Raw genomic sequence first — 21,031 nt, 5'->3', positions numbered from 1 at the left:
AATCACTGAAAAATAAGTGCAAGTATTTAAACTCTAAATCATATTTTTCATCTAGTGAATGAATATGCTACACAGGAATACCCCTTGCTTATAAAACAAACTGAAAAGGAAACTTTCATCTTTAGAGAACAATAGTAGGTGTTCTTGCTACAAATGAGGCAACATGGTACGAGAGAAAAAGCCCCAGATTGAGATTCAAGCTCAGCTTCTGTCATTTGCTAAGGAAATGAAAAAATACTTAATCTCTCTACTATTTTATCATTTTTTTAAAGGAATAATACCTTCTTAGCTACCTCACCGGACTCTTTAAGAATCAGATTGGGCATTATCCAAAAATGCTTTGGAAACTACTTGTAAAGCACGATATAACAGCAAAGAATTACTGCTACATGTCCTAGACTCTAAATACTCTAACATAAGAGTATTAAAATCTGAAGCCATCCTTTAAATACTCAAAAGCAGAATATTAAAATGCTATGCACAATTCAATCAGAAGTCTCCAAACTTATTTCTAAACCTCTCAAAAAGATAAATTGTTCTATTTACTTTTCTTTGTGAGGACAACAGCATCTAGCATTCATTGTACCCTGCCTACAATTCTGAGGTGAAATGAAACTTTCAGTGTATCCACACTTTTACCTGATCCTCATTAGCACTGGTAAGCTATGTTAATGAAAGAATCTTCCTAAATTAAGTTTCTTTTCATTTATTCATAAAAAATATGTTTTAAGCCTGGACTTAGAGGGATAGCAATCTTCATATATCTGAAAGATTTCCAGGTAAGGAAGAGTTACATAGGTTCTATTTGGGCCCAAGAAGTGATATTAGGAAATTATACTTTAACAAAGAGTTTAAACTCATTATAAGGAGAATCTTCTTCAGTTATTATAAGAATCTTCTACAGTGAAATCTTCTTCATTATAAGGAAGAATCTTCTACAGTGAAAGCTAACCAAAGATAAAACAAGCAATTTCAGAGGCAGTCAGTCCCTCATCACAAGAGGCATCCAAGCACAGGCTATACTTGGAAAGAAGTTGTACGAAAGACTCAAGCGGTGAATTGTTAAAATGGAGGAACTTTAATCTCTTCAGAGAATGTATGAATTCATAAAACTGTATAGTTTCTGAAGATTTTGATCATTATGAAAAGGTATTCAGAATCTATGGGAAAAAACAACTACGACAAATCAATTTTTCTAAATTATATATTGGCATCAAATGGCATCTTTTTCCTAATCAGTTGAAGCAAAAAGCATACACACTTAACTTACAACTTACTTCTAAGTGAAGAGAAAAAATATTTCGCTGCAAATGCCTTTCTTAGATGCCCAGGAGGCCAATAACTCTGAAAATTTGTCCATCAGCATCACACGCACAGGACTTTTCTACATTGAAATTTCTAATCCCAGTCTCCACAGATCAAAATACTGTATAGTATAATCTATTTCACATACCTTGCAATTTATCACTGCCTTGCATTAACATTATAATGCTCACTTGAAAATACAAGTCTTGGGCAGCCGTTCCAACATGGTCGAATAGGAACAGCTCCAGTCTGCAGCTCCCAGCGTGATCGACGCAGAAGACGGGTGATTTCTGCATTTCCAACTGAGGTACCTGGTTCATCTCATTGGGGCTGGTTGGACAGTGGGTGCAGCTGCAGAGGACGAGCCAAAGCAGGGCAGGGCATTGCCTCACCCAGGAAGCTCAAGGGGTTGGGGGATTTCCCTTTTCTAGCCAAGGGAAGCCATGACAGACTGTACCAGGAAAATCGGGACACTCCCACCTTAATACTTAGAAAATGGCACACCAGGAAATTATATCCCATGCCTGGCTCAGCGGGTCCCATGCCCACGGAGCCTCGCTCGCTGCTAGCGCAGCAGTCCAAGATTGAGCTGCGAGGCGGCAGACTGGTTGGGGAAGGGGCATCTGCAATTGCTGAGGCCTGAGTAGGGTAAACAAAGTGGTCGGGAAGCTCGACCTGGGTGGAGCCCACCTCAGCTCAACAAGCCTGCCTGCTTCTGTAGACTCCACCTCTGGGGACAGGGCATAGCTGAACAAAAGGCAGCAGAAATGTCTGCAGACTTAAATGTCCCTGTCTGACAGCTCTGAAGAGAGCAGTGGTTCTCCTGGCATGGTGTTTGAGCTCTGAGAATGGACAGACTGCCTCCTCAAGTGGGTCCCTGACCCCTATGTAGCCTAACTGGGAGACACCTCCAAGTAGGGGCTGACTGATACCTCATACAGACAGGTGCCCCTCTGAGATGAAGCCTACAGAGGAAGGATCAGGCATCAATATTTGCTGTTCTACAAAATTTGCTGTTCTGCAGCCTCTGCTGGTGATACCCAGACAAACAGCGTCTGGAGTGGACCTCCAGCAAACTCCAACAGACCTGCAGCTGAGGGACCTGACTGTTAGAAGGAAAACTAACAAACACAAAGGAATAGCATCAACATCAACAAAAAGGACATCCACACCAAAAGCCCATCTGTAGGTCACCATAATCAAAGACCAAAGGTAGATAAAAACCACAAAGATGGGGAGACACCAGAGCAGGAAAGCTGAAAATTCTAAAAACCAGAGGGCCTCTTCTCCTCCAAAGGACTGCAGCTCCTCGCCAGCAACAGAACAAAGCTGGACGGAGAATGACTTCGACGAGTTGACAGAAGTAGGCTTCAGAAGGTCGGTAATAACAAACTTCTCCGAGCTAAAGGAGGATGTTCGACCTCATCTCAAGGAAGCTAAAAACCTTGAAAAAAGATTAGATGAATGGCTAACTAGAATAAATAGTGTAGAGAAGACCTTAAATACGACCTGATGGAGCTGAAAACCATGGCATGAGAACTACATGATGCATACACAAGCTTCAGTAGCCGACTCGATCAAGTGGAAGAAAGGATATAAATGATTGAAGATCAAATTAATGAAACGAAGCGAGGAGAGAAGCTTAGAGAAAAAAGAGTAAAAAGAAACAAACAAAGCCTCCAAGAAATATGGGACTATGTGAAAAGACCAAATCTACATTTGATTGGTATACCTGAAAGTGATGGGGAGAATGGAACCAAGCTGGAAAACACTCTTCAAGATATTATCCAGGAGAAATTCCCCAACCTAGCAAGGCAGGCCAACATTCAAATTCAGGAAACACAGAGAACACCACAAAGATACTCCTCGAGAAGAGCAACCCCAAGACACATAGTCGTCAGATTCACCAAGGTTGAAATGAAGGAAAACATGTTAAGGGCAGCCAGAGAGAAAGGTCAGGTTACCCACAAAGGAAAACCCATCAGACTAATAGCGGATCTCTCAGCAGAAACTCTGCAAGCCAGAAGAGAGTGGGGGGCCAATATTCAACATTCTTAGAGAAAAGAATTTTCAACCCAGAGTTTCATATCCAGCCAAACTAAGCTTCATAAGTGAAGGAGAAATAAAATCCTTTACAAACAAGCAAATGCTGAGAGATTTTGTCACCACCAGACCTGCCTTACGAGAGCTCCTGAAGGACGCACTAAACATGGAAAAAACAACCAGTACCAGCCACTGCAAAAACATGCCAAATTGTAAAGACCATTGATGCTAGGAAGAAACTGCATCAACTAATGGGCAAGTAACCAGCTAATATCATAATGACAGATCAAATTCATACATAACAATATTAACCTTAACTGTAAATGGCCTAATCCCCCAATTAAAAGACACAGACTGTCAAATAGGATAAAGAGACAAGACCCATCAGTGTGCTGTATTCAGGAGACCCATCTCACATGCAGAGACACACATAGGCTCAAAATAAAGGGATGGAGGAAGATCTACCAACCAGATGGAAAGCAAAAGAAAAAGCAGGGGTTGCAATCCTAGTCTCTGATAAAACAGACTTTAAACCAACAAAGATCAAAAGAGACAAAGAAGGCCATTACATAATGGTAAAGGGATCAATTCAACAGGAAGAGCTAACTATCCTAAATATATATGCACCCAATATAGGAGCACCCAGATTCATAAAGCAAGTCCTAAGAGACAGTCAAAGAGACTTAAGACTCCCACACAATAATAGGAGACTTTAACACCCCATTGTCAATATTAGACAGATCAATGAAACAGGTTATCAAGGATATCCAGGACTTGAACTCAGCAATGCACCAAGCAGACCTAATAGACATCTACAGAACTTTCCACCCCAAATCAACAGAATATACATTCTTCTCAGCACCACATCGCACTTATTCCAAAACTGACCACATAGTTGGAAGTAAAACACTCCTCAGCAAATGTAAAAGAACAGAAATCACAACAAACTGTCTCTCAGACCACAGTGTGATCAAATTAGAACTCAGGATTAAGAAACTCATTCAAAACCGCACAACTACATGGAAACTGAACAACCTGTTCCTGAATGACTACTGGGTAAATAATAAAATGAAGGCAGAAATAAAGATGTTCTTTGAAACCAATGACAACAAAGACACAATGTACCAGAATCTTTGGGACACATTTAAAGCAGTGTATAGAGGGAAATTCATAGCACTAAATGCCCACAGGAGAAAGCAGGAAAGATCTAAAATCGACACCCTAACATCACAATGAAAAGAACTAGAGAAGCAAGAGCAAACACATTCAAAAGCTAGCAGAAGGCAATAAATAACTAAGGTTAGAGCAGAACTGAAGGAGATAAGAGACACAAAAAACCCTTCAAAAAAATCAATGAATCCAAGAGCTGGTTTTTGAAAAGATCACAAAATAGATAGACCACTAGCAAGACTAACAAAGAAGAAAAGAGAAAAGAATCAAATAGATGCAATAAAAAATGATAAAGGAGATACCACCACCAATCCCACAGAAATACAAACTACCATCAGAGAATACTATAAACACCTCTATGCAAATAAACTAGAAAATCTAGAAGAAATGGATAAATTCCTGGACACATACACCCTCCCAAGACTAAACTAGGAAGACGTTGAATTCCTGAATAGACCAATAACAGGCTCTGAAATTGATGCAATAATTAACAGCCTACCAACCAAAAAAAGTCCAGGACCAGACGGATTCACAGCCAAATTCTACCAGAGGTACCAAGAAGAGCTGGTACATTCCTTCTGAAACTATTCCAATTGATAGAAAAAGAGGGAATCCTCCCTAATTCATTTTATGAGGTCAGCATCATCCTGATACCAAAGGCTGGCAGAGATACAACAACAACAAAAAAGAGAATTTTAGACCAATATCCCTGATGAACATCGATGCAAAAATCCTCAACAAAATACTGGCAAACCGAATCCAGCAGCACATCAAAAAGCTTATCCACCAAGATCAAGTTGGCTTCATCCCTGGGATGCAAGGCTGGTTCAACATATGCAAATGATTAAACGTAATTCATCACATAAACAGAATCAAAGACAAAAATCACATGATTATCTCAATAGATGCAGAAAAGGCCTTCAACAAAATTCAACAGCCCTTCATGCTGAAAACTCTCAATAAACTAGGTACTGATGGAACATATCTCAAAATAATAAGAGGTATTTATGACAAACCCACAGCCAATATCATACTGAATGGGCAAAAACTGGAAGCATTCCCTTTGAAAACTGGCACAAGACAGGGATGCCCTCTGTCATCACTCGTATTGAACATAGTGTTGGAAGTTCTGGCCAGGGCAATCAGGAAGGAGAAAGATATAAAGGGTATTCAGTTAGGAAAAGAGGAAGTCAAATTGTCCCTGTTTGCAGATGACATGATTGTATATTTAGAAAACCCCATCATCTCAGCCCAAAATCTCCTTAAGCTGATAAGCAACTTCAGCAAAGTCTCAGGATACAAAATCAAGGTGCAAAAATCACAAGCATTCCTATACACCAATAGCAGACAGACAGAGAGCCAAATCATGAGTGAATTCCCATTAACAATTGCTACAAAGAGAATAAAATATCTAGGAATCCAATTTACAAGGGATGTGAAGGACCTCTTCAAGAAGAACTACAAACCACTGCTCAATGAAATAAAAGAGGACACAAACAAATGGAAGAACATCCCATGCTCATGGATAGGAAGAATCAATATCATGAAAATGGCCATATTGCCCAAAGTAATTTATAGATTCAATGTCATCCCCATCCAGTTACCAACGACTTTCCTCACAGAATTGGAAAAAACTACTTTAAAGTTCATATGGAACCAAAAAAGAGCCCGCATTGCCAAGACAACCCTAAGCAAAAAGAACAAAGCTGGAGGCATCACGCTACCTGACTTCGAACTATACTACAAGGCTACAGTAACCAAAACAGCATGATACTGGTACCAAAACAGAGATATAGACCAATGGAACAGAACAGAGGCCTCAGAAATAACACCACACATCTACAAACATCTGATCTTTGACAAACCTGACAAAAACAAGCAATGGGGAAAGGATTCCCTATTTAATAAATGCTGCTGGGAAAACTGGCTAGCCATATGTAGAAAGCTGAAATTGGATCCCTTCCTTACACCTTATACAAAAATTAATTCAAGATGGATTAAAGACTTACATGTTAGACCTAAAACCATAAAAACCCTAGAAGAAAACCAAGATACCATTCAGGACATAGGCATGGGCAAAGACTTCATGTCTAAAACACCAAAAGCAATGGCAACAAAAGCCAAAACAGACAAATGGAATCCAATTAAACTAAAGAGCTTCTGCACAGCAAAAGAAACTACCATCAGAGTGAACAGGCAACCTACAAAATGGGAGAAAATTTTTTTGCAATCTACCCATCTGACAAAGGGCTAGTATCCAGAATCTACAAAGAACTCAAACAAATTTACAAGAAAAACTCAAACAACCCCATCAAAAAGTAGGCAAAGGATATGAACAGACACTTCTCAAAAGAAGACATTTATGCAGCCAAAAGACACATGAAAAAATGCTCATCACCACTGGCCATCAGAGAAATGCAAATCAAAACCACAATGAGATACCATCTCACACCAGTTAGAATGGCGATCATTAAAAAGTCAGGAAAAAACAGGTGCTGGAGAGGATGTGGAGAAATAGGAACACTTTTACACTGTTGGTGGGACTGTAAACTAGTTCAAACATTGTGGAAGACAGTGTGGAGATTCCTCAAGGATCTAGAACTACAAATACCATTTGACCCAGCAATCTCATTACTGGGTATATACCCAAAGGATTATAAGTCATGCTACTATAAAGACACATGCACATCTATGTTTATTTTGGCACTATTCACAATAGCAAAGACTTGGAACCAACCCAAATGTCCATCAATGATAGACTGGATTGAGAGAATGTGGCACATATTCACCATGGAATAACTGTGCAGCCATAAAAAAGGATGAGTTCATGTCCTTTGTAGGGGCATGGATGAAGCCGAAACCATCATTCTGAGCAAACTATCACAATGACAGAAAACCAAACACCACATGTTCTCACTCATAGGTGGGAATTGAATAATGAGAACACTTGGACGAAGGGCGGGCAACATCACACACTGGGGCCTGTCTGGGGTGGGGGAATGGGGGAGGGATAGCATTAGGAGAAATACCTAATGTAAATGTTGAATTAATGGGTGCAGCAAACCAACATGGCACATGTATACATATGTAACAAACCTGCACGTTGTGCACATGTACCCTAGAACTTAAAGTATATTTTAAAAAAAGAAAATAAAATATAAGTCTTTTTACAATGCAAACTTCACAAGAGAAGTGAACTTGTCTATCATTATACCCCTAGTGTGTAAAACACTTCCTGGGCTTGTATTGTGAAATGCACAATACATAGTCTTATTCAAAAACGGTTTCAAGTATGACTTCCTTGCCATCTCCCCAACTAGCTTGCTATTGCCTACTGCTCCGTAAAGACAAAAAACTAAGTTTCTCCCATTGTTTCCATTGCAAGGATTGCCAGTTTCCAATCGCAGCTTATTTTGTGTTGTATAGCTCAAAGTAGTAATTCTTATGATCTAATCATTTCTTATCAAGAAACAGCCTAAAAACAGTACATGTCACACTAACTGTTAGGTTTAGACTTTAGGTTAAAGTTTGATTATCATAGAATTCACTGCAGTGGAGATTTTGTCATATACTTGGAGGAAACCGTATACCAAGTTGACTTAGTACAACAAACAACTCCAAAACAATCTTACTATTTGAGTAAATCTCTACACTACTCAGACAAGCTGGAGACAGTAGCACAGTAACCACCACTGCCAGGTTAAACTCTCTGGCTGTACTATTATTGTTCATTTAAAAAGAAGAAGGAAAAAAAAACAACAGATGAAAGGCTCTGTTATAAAGCCTCAGGGAAACAAACACTAATTCAGCTTACTAATTTTATTTGCATTTAGTTTTAACCAGGGTAATGCTTATTTGCTGATGGAAATTTCGATATCTGTCCTTTGCTCTTCCTCCTGCCTGTGACTTCTCCTTCCTCATAAGCATGTTCAAGAATGCCAAAAAGTGTCAAATACATATTAAACATAACCAGAGAAAAATGAGAGAGCTTGATCCTCACTAGGCAATAACAAAACAAGAATACTATTTAATATTTACTAATGCTTTGTCATGCATGAAATACTTTCGCATGTTTCTGGATCAAACAGGCTATTGAAAGACTCCATTTCATGACAGCTGTGATTTTTCTGAGCACTGTCCCGTGTCCTACTTCCTTTTATTGCTGCCAGTATAGTTCCCTATCCTGACTTAACTGCCAATTTTGAAAGGTTATAGACAATACATTAGATTCAGGGAGAGTTGAGCTGGCTTCAACTTGGGAGATTAATGTGAATAGGTCAGCACCAAGAGACTCAGCACAGCCCAGAGGCAACGGATGGTGCCGGCATGGATTCCGCACCCATAAACAAATTCTTCACATTAAAAACTGGTCATGCAAGCATTTTAAGGAGGAAGAATGTGAGGTTTTTAGAGAAAATAATTTCTCAACAAAAAACAATCCAAAAGGGCAGACAAATACACAGTTTATAGACTGATATTTTGGCCATTATGCCAGTAAGGCCTCCAGTTTCCAAACAGACACTGACGGGCTTTGGACACTAAGAAAATGCCAAAGCAGGTGACAAAATGTCATCCCCACATCCAGCTCATCCAGGAAGCCTCCCCCTCTGGCCAACTCTTGACACCACCACAGGCTTCCTCTGCCCCTTCTGGTTTTCCTTAGTATGCTCTCCAGGGAGGAAATTTCAGAATACATAACAGGCACAAATGGTATTGCTGCTGGGAAGAAAATGCATCAAGAGCACAAAGAGCATCACTGATTAAAAAATGCTTCTTGGCTAGGCATGGTGGCTCACGCCTGAAATCCCACCACTTTGGGAGGCCAAGGCGAGTGGATCACCTGAGGTCAGGGGTTTGAAACCAGCCTGGCCAACATGACAAAACCCTGCCTCTACTAAAAATATAAAAATTACCTGGGTGTGGTGGCGCGTGCCTATAATCACAGCTACTCGGGAGGCTGAGGCAGGAGAATTGCTTGAACCCAGGAGGTGGAGGTTGCAGTGAGCTGAGATTGCGCCACTGTACTCCAGGCTGGGCGACAGAGAAAGACTCCATCTCAAAAAAAATGCTTCTTGTTGATATGGCTGACTACTGAATAGAGAAAAAGTTACCACATGGCTGCTACTGGCCTGGGCTCCGTGGGACCTGTCCTTTTCAATAAACCATGTGATAAAACTTAATGAAACTGGAAATTGAATAGATACAGTCTGTTCTGTGCAGACATTTTAAATATTCAATTAGACAGTAAAATAATAATGACAAATACAGATAATTCATCCAGGTTTATAGTTTTTTTTTTTTTTTTTTTTGGTGGAGTAAAAAACATTTTGGAGCTAAATCATCGTGATAGCCTAAACAGGAAATACTGATACTAAAAATAAAAGAAAAAAAATTCACACTTCTACAAAAGGCCACAGTGTGGTTTCATTATAGCTGAGATCATTTTGTGGTAACATATATTAACTAATTCTGTAGGCCTAAGTCATCTTATTTGTGCTGTAGGACAGTGGTCACTAACTACCGCCCACCGGCCAAATACAACCACTAGTGTTTTACTGGAACACACCACACTCATTCATTTATGTGAATCTATGGCTGCATTCGTAGTTAACTATGACAGAATTGAGTAGCTCTGACAGAGACCATATGGCCCACAAAGCCTAAACCATTTACTCTCTGGCCCCCTACAACAAAATGTTGCTGGCCCTTGTTCTAAGAGATGAAATTTGTTGTCTCAACAGAAACTTATTTATACATTTGAGAAGATCCAAACAAACCTCCTGATGAAGAAAATGAAAAAGAGGAGAGAGAGGAGGGGACAGGAAGGGAAGAGAGGACTAGCAGTACTCATAGTGGTTGTAGTTGTTTCTTAGGCCTGCTTTAGAACTCTGACAGCTTCATGCAGATACTGTAGGCAACTCCATCTAGGCAAAAATATTAACAAAGTGAATCTTTTAAATTTTCACATTTGAATGTCAAATTTTTTTCCAAACCTTTAATAACAGAAACATGGGTCTTTCAAAAATTAACAACAAAGACCAATTTCTTTTGAAACACTCACTGGAGAGCTTAATTTTGAATTGATGGGTAACATGACATGGCTTTATTCCTCTAAATCCCAGGATGGGTGTGGGAGGCACTCTGTCTGGCCTGACTAGCCGCTCCCTAAAGGGGTGGTGAGGCAAGGGGTGCTGGTCCTCTGCAGGGAGCAGCACAGGGTGGGGAGGGTCACGCTCCAGGTGCTGCTGAGGGTGTCAAAGACCAGTGAAACAGCCGAGAGAACAGGTGCATGACATAAGCCCCACTGTGACGCCTGTTGGCATTACAAAAAATAGAACGTGAATGGATTTCAGGTGGAAAATGGAAAAGGCATAGATCCCTTCTCCTGGGTCTGACAGGTGGGAAAATTTAAAAAAATATATACACACAAAAAAAACCCCCAAAAAAGCCACAATGAATCAAGAACATGGACAGAGAGAGAAATATGAGAATGTAGGTGGGCCTTGAGCACCTCAGACCCTAAAACTGGAATCTGGGCCAACCTCTGTCTACATCTTCAAGGAGCAAGGAGACCCCAAATACTACATGAGTTGCATATTTTTCTACAGTTTTCAATATACAAATGAGTGAGATCAGTGCTACTTAAATGACAGGCTAGATAAAATGAGAATTGCCCATCCTGTCTGGTTCCAAAAATTTTATCCAAGCAAGCCAGACTACTAGAAAGAAACATCTGGAAGGGCTAGTATCAGGTTAGGTGTCTATAAAAATGCCTTGGCAAAACTGCAATTACACAGTTGAAAGCTTACATAAAAAAGAAATATTCCTCCATGGCATCAACTTCAAGACTTTCAAAAAATCTAATGCTGCTGGTAGAGAACATGTTTTTCAATGTCTCCTACCTAAGGATCCACACTATATAGCCTTCTTACCATACAGGAAAAAGTCTCTCCCCCAAAGGGCTGTTGTAATATTGTGTCACACAATAAGAACGCCACAACTCATCAAGTCTTTTTTTTCCCCCTTGTCTTGGTTGTCAGAAAACTTACGGAGTAAAATTTCAAATTTACAACAAAAATATGATACTGTGCTAGGAAAGATCATGCCTGTGAACAACAGGGACAAGATCCCTGCCCTCATGCAAGAAACAGACGTTAAACAGGCAAATAGATCTAATGGCAACCCCATATTCCATGGGCCTAGGCAGTGCGGCCTTGGGCCACTAAAGGTACAGCCAAATAAACAAAAAATAATTTCATTCTTCACTTAGCATTTCAAAGAACATAAAGGAAAGATAAATTGAGATTCCAAACACCTGCATCTCAAAAGGCCTTTTCCCCTTCTCAAATTCCTTAGTCACCATAGCTATCCCAGAGCCTTACTCACACCAAACAAACCCAGTACTTTCTTTCCATTCCCAGATCCATGAGGCTTTCTTTTTCCCCGTCCCACATCTCTAACCACGTGGTTCAACTTAACTTCTCTTCCAATAAACAAAACAGAATCCTTATTCTTTAGGAGAAAAGAGAAGTAAAACTGAGCCGACCTCAGATTCTAACAGGCAGAGGGATTGTTGGACGAAGAGAAGGCAGTGAACAGGATACTTGGATAATTTTTGTCTGGCAATATAAATACAATTTTGAAGGGATATAGAAAAGGTGGTATTACTCACTTAGCATGGGGGTCAGGAGAGATCTCCCTCACAAAGTAACATTTACAGCCAAGACCTGCAGGATATAGAACCAGCTATTCAAAGAACAGGAAGAAAGACCAGGCCTCGCAGGGAAGGCTTATGTGTGAATATCTGAGGCCTGGGCATTCTCTAAGAACTGAAACACACAATCTAACTAGAAAAAAAGGAACACGCACAGGGAAAACTGATGGGAGATGGGGCTGGAAAGATGGGTGGGATAAAACCAGTCAGGGCCTTCTTCCAACCTCCCGAAAACTCTGATGTTACAGCAAGTACAATAAACACCCAACAGAGCTTTCTAAGTGGGGCAGAACACCAACAGATCACTCTGATGCTTGTGAAGAAGGACTGGTTGGGAAGAGGTAGGGAATAACTAAGGAGACATGCAGAAGACGTAAACCAGGGGTGGCAAGGGAGAGTTCAGGCAGGTGTTCAGATTTGACGTGCAGAGACTGGTGAGAGATTGAATACAAGTGGAGAGGGGGGAGGTTTGTATCAAGTGTAATTCTTGGGACTCCATATGTTGATCCTTAAGTAAATGGGGTTAAAGGAAGAGATGATTTGAATAGAAATATCAAGAGTTCAGTCCTGAAACTTAATCCATTATATACTAACAGAATATTATTATATTTAGAAATAATAATACTTAAATTCAATTGCAACGGCTCCCTCATTGTTACATGCCCAGGGCTTCCAACAGTGTCTGGCAACAAGGCAAGTGCACGACAAATATTTGCAGAATGAATAAAATTTCATCTGGTAATTCTCTCTCTGGTATTCAAAATATCTGAGCAATATCTTTAGATTAAAACAAATTATGTTTGATGAAATATAACTCTAGATTTGAAATGTGAAAAGCATGCTTTTTGTTTTTATCATATAAACTACAGAAAGTAAACTTCAAGAAAATATTCTTGTCTAGTGGAGCCTGAGTTTGAAGATAATACTTGGAAACACTGTTCTATTTGACCTCTGATTATTTAAATTTTTCTTTTTAATTCTGCAGCATGTGTGCTTTTTATTGTGAGTGACTTCAAAATCCTTCTGGAAGTAGATGGGGAATAAATTAGAAAGAAACACTGTGCCTCAGATTAAATGTGATTTGTGGAGCTTAATGGCTACATTCTCACTCCCTGCTCCATCCCAACAGTGAAGGTCCTCTCAGGGCTCATTGTGGGAAATACAAAGCTCGGGCACGGGCTGCCCCTCCAGATGACCAATAGGATAGTGCATCCTGGTCCCAGAGTCCCTCTGGAGCTCTAGAATCTCCATCCCCCATTCTCATTCTCTTCTTCCCACTACCATTAGTCCTTGTGTTTAAAAGATAAACATCCTGGACTAATATTTCAGTAGACCTGCCTGACCTCTATGTTCTTTTCCCTTAGGTAAGCCATGTAGAACTGTGCCAGGCACTTATTACACAGTCAAGAAATCTTAGATATTCGCAGTAGTGATGGCATATGCATCTCAAAGGGTCTTTCTTCATTCAAGGGGGTAAATGAGAATTGTTAGAATTTCAAAAACTGGGCCAAGGTCGGTCAGAAGAAATTCTAGGCAAGAGGATCTTTCATTTCCCTTCAAAAAACACTATGAAGGCTAATTCTGAATCCACCCGTTTCTACCATATGTGATGCTTATGGTATGCCTCTTATTTTCCCTTTTCTTTTGCTAACTTTTCTTTTTAAAAAAAAAAACAACATTTTTTGCCATTAAAAGTAATGGCAAAGCCCCAATTATTTTTGCACCAACTTAAATATAATTATACTTCTTTATTTTTTACTCAGGTTTAACTTATTCCTGGGACATTTAAGAAAACTGTCTGATCGCTAGATCCTATTCACGGTGAGAAAACAAAAACAAAAAATACAAAAAACCCGGACTCCAGTTTTAGATGCCAAGATCTGAGTCCAGTTGCTTATTTTAGCACCCTTATGGATAAAGAAACTCCTGTGAACTGAGATCCTCAACTGTACTGTAAATGATACAGCATCAAACTTGTACACATTTGCTCAAATGCTCCTGTGACTGCTAGTTTCCTGAGCTACAAAATGGGTATGACAAGGTTTATTCATTTAAATCTCATAGAAAAATTCATAAAAGCACAATGCATATATTGGATTTGGGGAAAACATATCCATAGCTTCTTAACAAAATTTTGAACATTGCTATAGGCAGTTATATCCATATTTTCCAGTATGATTATGAAAACCAGCTTAACCCAATAAAACCATTTGCCATCCTGTTTCACATATGACTAAATGGAATTGTGAGAGGCAGTTAGTGATAAAAAAAAAACCTTTTGGAATAAATAAAAGTAAGCAATGCTCGATCAGCCTCTTAAAGATTTAAATACATTATTTACATTATGCCCCCCAGAACTACAGCCCTTGAACTCTATTTGTTCTATTTGGCTCAATAACTTTTCCAACAACCTCAAGAACATATCAGTCCTGCTACCACTTATCACAAAAAAAAGCCGGCGGGGGGGGAATCCTCCTGCCCTATCCAAGTGGGTCACTGCTACTTTTCTCTTTGTTCAGCCTTTCCGATGGAGGTCTGCCAGGTTCTAATGTGGTTCACTGCATATTTTAAATGCTGGAAGTGGTTATGGCCAAAGAAGGTCAGAGAACATGACTGCTGAACAAGGATGGGGATGTGCTTGGGAGAGACAGAGGCTGAGATTTAGGTCACCTCTGGGGAGAATATTTGTGTTCACCAGATATTTACTGTTTATTAGTGTTCATGCTTTTCCATGGCCTTATTTAATGTTCTAAATTAAGAGCCTTAATTTAGAGGCTTAACGTAGTATTTTAAGTGCCTTAACAGTGATTTGCAATAATTTTAAATAAAAATGATCCAATCATCCTATAAACAGAATTGCCATCTTCTGTAAATAGAAATGGCAAGCATTTCAACACTCTTAAAAATATCAGCTCCCTTGATTTCCCTCCGCCCTCTCACCAATGCCTCCCTTTCCTTTTCAGAATTCCTTAAAGCAATAGTCCAGAGCACTCTAGGGGAACTCAAGGGACTCGTGTTGATGCTAAAGACACTGGGAAGAAGTGGAGATACACAAGTCCTGTGGAGATACACAAGGCTTGCTGTTCTTCATGCATTGTCATGGATGCTGCAGGAGTTATTTTCTTTTATTCTCCGTGACTTATCAAAAAGGAGTACTACAGATTTAATAATGGATAAGCGGCAAAATTTGAACCATAGGCAAAATCAAACTTCAGGATTTACCTATATTATTCTATTTTTATGAGCATCAGACAGGCAAAACCTGTCTTACAAAGCTGGAAGCAGACATTATCAGGGCTTTTCTACATGATGAACTTCAAAGAGGAAGGAAATAAAACAATGGAATATTCTGATGCCTGCTCAGATTTTATTTTACCATATATAATATAACCTTTCTTTATGGAAGCCCTCAACTTCAACTCTGAGCAATTCTCCATAAAGATACTTCTACCCTCTCAATATCTGCATGGACATTCAACAGAACTCTAAAACAACAAAAACTACTTCTACTGGTGTGTTATTATATTGCTGAGGTGCTTGGAAAATAATCAAAGATTAAGAATCCCAGGTTCTGTGCACGTGCTGCAGCCATCCTTACTGTGGTGGAACAATTTAAATCCGTACATACTCCTATATGTATAAACCTGTAAGGCGGTGGCTGCTGGTTGCCTACAACCACCCATTCCTCCCTTCTTCCATAGTAAAAGAACCTTAATTCTTAGCCAGGAAGAATCCTACCTAGAATAAAGGTTTTATTTGCCAGCCTGCCTTGGCAGGTGTGGCCACATGACTACACTTTGGTCAGTATTATGTAACAGAAGCGAGTGGTATTTCTACAAGGAATCCATAAAAGTGGGATTACTTTCTGCTACCTAGAACATAGATTTTATATCTGGAGCTCTAGCAGCTATCTTAGACTACAAGGTGACCACTCTTAAGGAGAGAAGCCAAATGCTGACAACAGTATTTACCTTGTCAAATCTCTTTTTTTTTTTTTTTTCAAGACAGAGTCTCAGTCTAGTACCCAGGCTGGAGTGCAGTGGCACAATCTCAGCTCACTGCAACCTCCGCCTCCCAGATTCAAATGATTCTCCTGCCTCAGTCTCGCGAGTAGCTGGGACGACAGGCATGCACCACCACACCCGGCTAATTTTTGTATTTTTAGTAGAGATGGGGTATCACTATGTTGGCCAGACTGATCTCGAACTCCCGACCTGAGGTGAATCGCCCACCTCGGCCTCCCAAAGTGCTGGGATTACAGGCATGAACCATCACACCTGGCCATCAAGTCTCTCATATCCACAAATTAACTGTTTGCTTTATGGCAACTGAACAAAATAGTGACTGACATGTCTATCATACAGTCCAAGGAACCTGCCTGCTCTAGAACATGAAATTCAACTTTCCTTCTCTGCAGACATTCCTTCACTCACCTGAACATTATACAGCCAAACGAAACACATCAAAAAAATAATACCCTAGCATATAAGAGTAAAGGCTTGAGATCAGCTCTGTCTTTGCGTATTACCACTAACCCGAGCATCCTATCACTCCAATTCAAATTGTTCAACTCCAAGTGACTTCCTAAAAAGAAAAAATAGTATACTGGAAGATGTTACGTAGTTTTATAAGTACTCATAAGTATACTAGAATCCCAAATGCAATTATTATTAACAATAATAGCAATAATAATAGATATCACCTATTGTTCAATATCACATAGCTGCTATTGTACTATTTGGCTGGCACTCTTCTGATACATATTACCTAGAATTTGAAATAAATATCATTCCTATTTTACAGATGAGGAAACTGAGGCTGTGAGAGGTTAAATAACTTAGCTTTCATTATGCAGCCAGTTCAGGCAGTGATAATAGATGAACCCAGAACTGACTATAAGCTTAAATATTTTGGCTATATAATCCTGTCTTTCAAAATATTAGATAAAATAACCTTGAGAATCTTTATTTTCCTAATTTCAGAACCACAATAAAACATCCTATTCCTACCTCTAGTTTACACTAACATGAGCATTTCTTAAAACAAAGAAAAAAAAACTGATAGAATTTGTCAGCAAATGGTAAATAATCTTAGAACCCAAATGATACAAATTCCAAATGTAGTTTTCCTTAATTTCCCCTTTTGCTAACAGTTTTATTTCAGGGTATCCTATATATTTCTACGAAAAGGGTCATTGTGCACCTTTCAATCCTTAAACATCAAAACTAAAAAGAAACACCTATAACGACATGTTCTTGGTTATTACATCTCAGTATGCCATTCCTTTTGAAACAGGGTTGATTTATTTTCCAACTCTTTGTTGAGCTTCCTCCTCAATGGAACTAAAAGCCACTTAAAGAAATCAAGCCCTTAAAGCATTCCTTAAATACACGAAGCATTTTAGCCAAGATTCAAATAAGCGAGTTAAAACAGAGAGAATAATTCAACCTTTCTATTAAAAATAAGATATATGCATTTACATATCTGTTTGTGTATGTATACATGGAGGCATTTCTATTTAAAGGTATATAATTTAAAAATATAGTTATTACATAAAAAGTTTATCATTAGAATAATTAATATTTTCTTGGGCTACTGAGAGCTAAAGAACTAAAACATTCCTGTAAGAAAGTCAAACAGAAGATTAGAGCTCCCTCTTTCTTCTTTCTGAAGGAATTCAACAAAACTCCTCTCCTAGGAGACCAAAGTTATCAAGCAGCCAGCAGCCTAGTAGCCCTCCTGCTCACAGCAAAAATGTTCCCGTCTCTGTACATGTTACACATGCTACAAGCATTAGAGTACACTTATTGGTTGTTCATTATTCATAAGTGATTTAAGTAGTAAAAATAAAAGCACTTTTAAAAATAGAAATACTCACAAAGCCATTTCAAACTGTTCTAGCCATTTCTTCTTTAAATCTTTTGTTTTGCAATAAAATTCTAACCCATTTTGTCCTTGGGTATGGATGAGGTAGAAGCCATAAGACCACTGTTAAAATTAATATTCTTTAGATTAATATGTATCATTAATAACATTATGTTTCTAAATTCACAAGAATACCACAACTATCCAAAAACCCCTCACAATATTATCAATGTACAAACTGAACAATCAAGCTTATTGTAGTCAACTTCATATCTATAGCAATTTCTATACCAAATGCATTTTACTATATGGATCATTAGGGGCATTAGAAATGATCAGATCTGGCTGTGGCATTATCCAGTTATATCTCACAAAGGTATGTACCTAATCAATCTCTAGAAACAAAAACTTCTGGATTGATAAGCCATATCTCACATTAATATATTATCATACTCTTCCTTAATATTCAAGATTATAAGTAAATTACAGTTATTAGTTTCCAAAAAGTCACCTTTTTATTTTCTTTATCGGTTGTAGGATTATTGGCTATCTTGTACTGCTGAAGATCTATTATTTCCTTCATTTCATAGTTATCACCTTTTCTCTTACATACGATCACTGCCAAATCAAATAAGAAGATATGCCTGGGAAAAAGAGATTGATTAATTGATTGATTTTAAATGGTTTAGAAGCATGTGTATTAATTTTTTTTGGTAAAATATAATTAAAGCAACCAAATGTTTTTTTCTTTGCATTAAAGACAACAGGTAGTATCATACATTGAAAACAATGGGGGATTTGAGGTTATAAGAACTGTGTGTGGAATTTCCCTTTACCTTGTAAATGGCCTCAGTGTGCCTTGGTTCCCTCATTTTAAAAATGGGCAAAAATCATAGTAAGAGTAAAATGCACACTGCAGAGTTGTTGAAAGGGCCAACTGAGATAAGCCATAAAGTTTGTTCATGAGCAATTACCTTCTTTTTTAAAAGCTAAAAGCGTGTAGAATAATATTAATGACATCCATAGCAGCTTCTACTGAAGTTACTAGGAATCAGCCAGAATGCCTTGAGAAGTGTTGTTCATCCCTTTCACAAACATGACTCAATTTAAATCCCCAAGACCACATGCTGGGTAGGTATCATTGCCATCTTCATTTTACTGAGGAGGAAATTGAGGCTTAGAGAAGTTAGATAATTTGCTCAAGGTCACACTGCTAGTGAGGCATGTAACACGATTCACAAACAGGTCTAATTTTGGAAACTGTGCTTTTACCCTCTATGTTGTTCCTCATGATTTAACTGACCACCTAAAAACACAAATTGAATGGTATATGAGCCAAGTGTAAACCGAAAACGTTATGGTGAAATTCTCATGTTAATATTTCTTTTTTCTTATTAAGAACAACGTAACTTGGGGGAGAAAATAAACTTTATAACCGCATCATCCAATACCAATACTTGTGTATTTTTATAAACCCTCAGTGATTAACACACTTTTTTTATACACAATGATAATGACACATTCACAGGGCTGTAACACCTGCATCACTTTTAACGTCTATTTCTCCCAGAGAGGTTTAAAGGACCTGTGGAGCCAGGGTTATCGAGGAGGAAGCAAGAGCTGATGCTGCCCCCTGCTGGCTTTTGCTTCTCCAAAGATTCCAGAAAACGATCATTGTCAACCACAAAAACCTGTTTGACGATTACATATATACATAATGAAGGACTCCAGGCCAAGCTTACTAATCTTCAAGAACTACATCTGCAAATTTCCCTCAAGAAAATATTACTACATTATTCTCACTTAGTCTTCTTTCTTAGGGCATTTTTCTATTATTTTTAGTTATTTAAAAATATATTCCAAAAATTCAATTATGTTTTTATGGTAGTTATCTGTTCTTACTTTATCGCTCTTCTCATTTTAATGTATCCTAGCTGATCATCTATACTTGTTACTTCCTTCTTAATAATTTAGACAAATTAACAGATACCAGAACCCAGGTGGGAATACCTAAGATAATCTAGATTTAAAAAATTCAGAAATCATGGGTTGGTCTGTCTCCTTGTATTTCTTCCTTTTTTCCCCCTACTTCACACTGGAAAAATTGTCTTTAAGGTTTTCTCAGTTTTCTGACACTAATTACTTATTTTAAAAATAGTATTCTTCTTTTCTTACCTTTCTTGTTTTGTATGCTTGTCTAGAGTGGTTATTCGAATTTCACCATCTCCCTGAGGTCGCCCAAAAAGCAAAACTGGTTGGTTCTAAAATATAAAATGTACATGTCAGAGTTTTTCATAATCACATGAAAATAAAAACAAATATTTGTAGAGCTATTTACTCAAGACAACTACCTTACTACATTAAAATGTTATCAGTTTTTACACTTTTAAAGCACACTTACTCTAAAAAGCTCAGGTCTACATGACAAATAAGTCTGTCCTCTGTAATCCCAGGGGGTATGTCAAGGACATCAATTGATTTTAATTATTATATGTTCTTAAAGGGGAAATTAGCTATGAAAAGAAAGACTCAACTGGAAGGGTCCAAATTATGAGACAGTTTGGCAACTAATATTTTTTGAGCATCTACTACGTGCCAACCACCATAACAGGCGTACGGCAAAATGATACAGACACTGCCCTCATGAAGCACACTGCCTAGTGGAGGAACAAATATTCACAGAAGCATGCAATTACAAATGCACAATTGCCATGAAGGAGTACAGAAAGGGGCCGTGGGCGGCGGGGCGGGGGGAGCCGCGCTCTAACTTGGTCTATAAAGTCCAGGCTGCCTTTTTTGAGCTAGGACCTCAAGGATGAAAAGCTCTGAGTTAATGATTTAAAATAATGAGCTATTTTCCCAGAGGCTGATAACTAAATTATTTTTAAGTGTTTATGAGCACTTACTGTACAGTCTAGGGGAAAAAAGAATTGA

At 38.5% G+C, this 21,031-nt stretch overlaps 1 protein-coding gene across 2 annotated transcripts in view; it reads right to left on the bottom strand.

The window, feature by feature from the left end:
- Positions 1 to 21,031, bottom strand: part of VAV3 (vav guanine nucleotide exchange factor 3) — a 396,199-nt gene that overhangs the window by 159,122 nt on the left and 216,046 nt on the right. For both annotated transcript variants that reach the window (XM_030824967.1, XM_030824966.1), the window contains exons 13-15: positions 20,273 to 20,358; positions 18,609 to 18,741; positions 18,111 to 18,220 (exon numbers count right to left, since the gene is read on the bottom strand). In XM_030824967.1, the coding sequence (XP_030680827.1) occupies positions 18,111 to 18,220; positions 18,609 to 18,741; positions 20,273 to 20,358 (329 nt within the window). The remainder of the gene's footprint in view (positions 1 to 18,110; positions 18,221 to 18,608; positions 18,742 to 20,272; positions 20,359 to 21,031) is intronic.

Source organism: Nomascus leucogenys, chromosome 12 (assembly GCF_006542625.1).
Source record: "Nomascus leucogenys isolate Asia chromosome 12, Asia_NLE_v1, whole genome shotgun sequence".
NCBI lineage: Eukaryota > Metazoa > Chordata > Mammalia > Primates > Hylobatidae > Nomascus > Nomascus leucogenys.
This window is presented reverse-complemented; position numbering and strand designations above follow the sequence as displayed.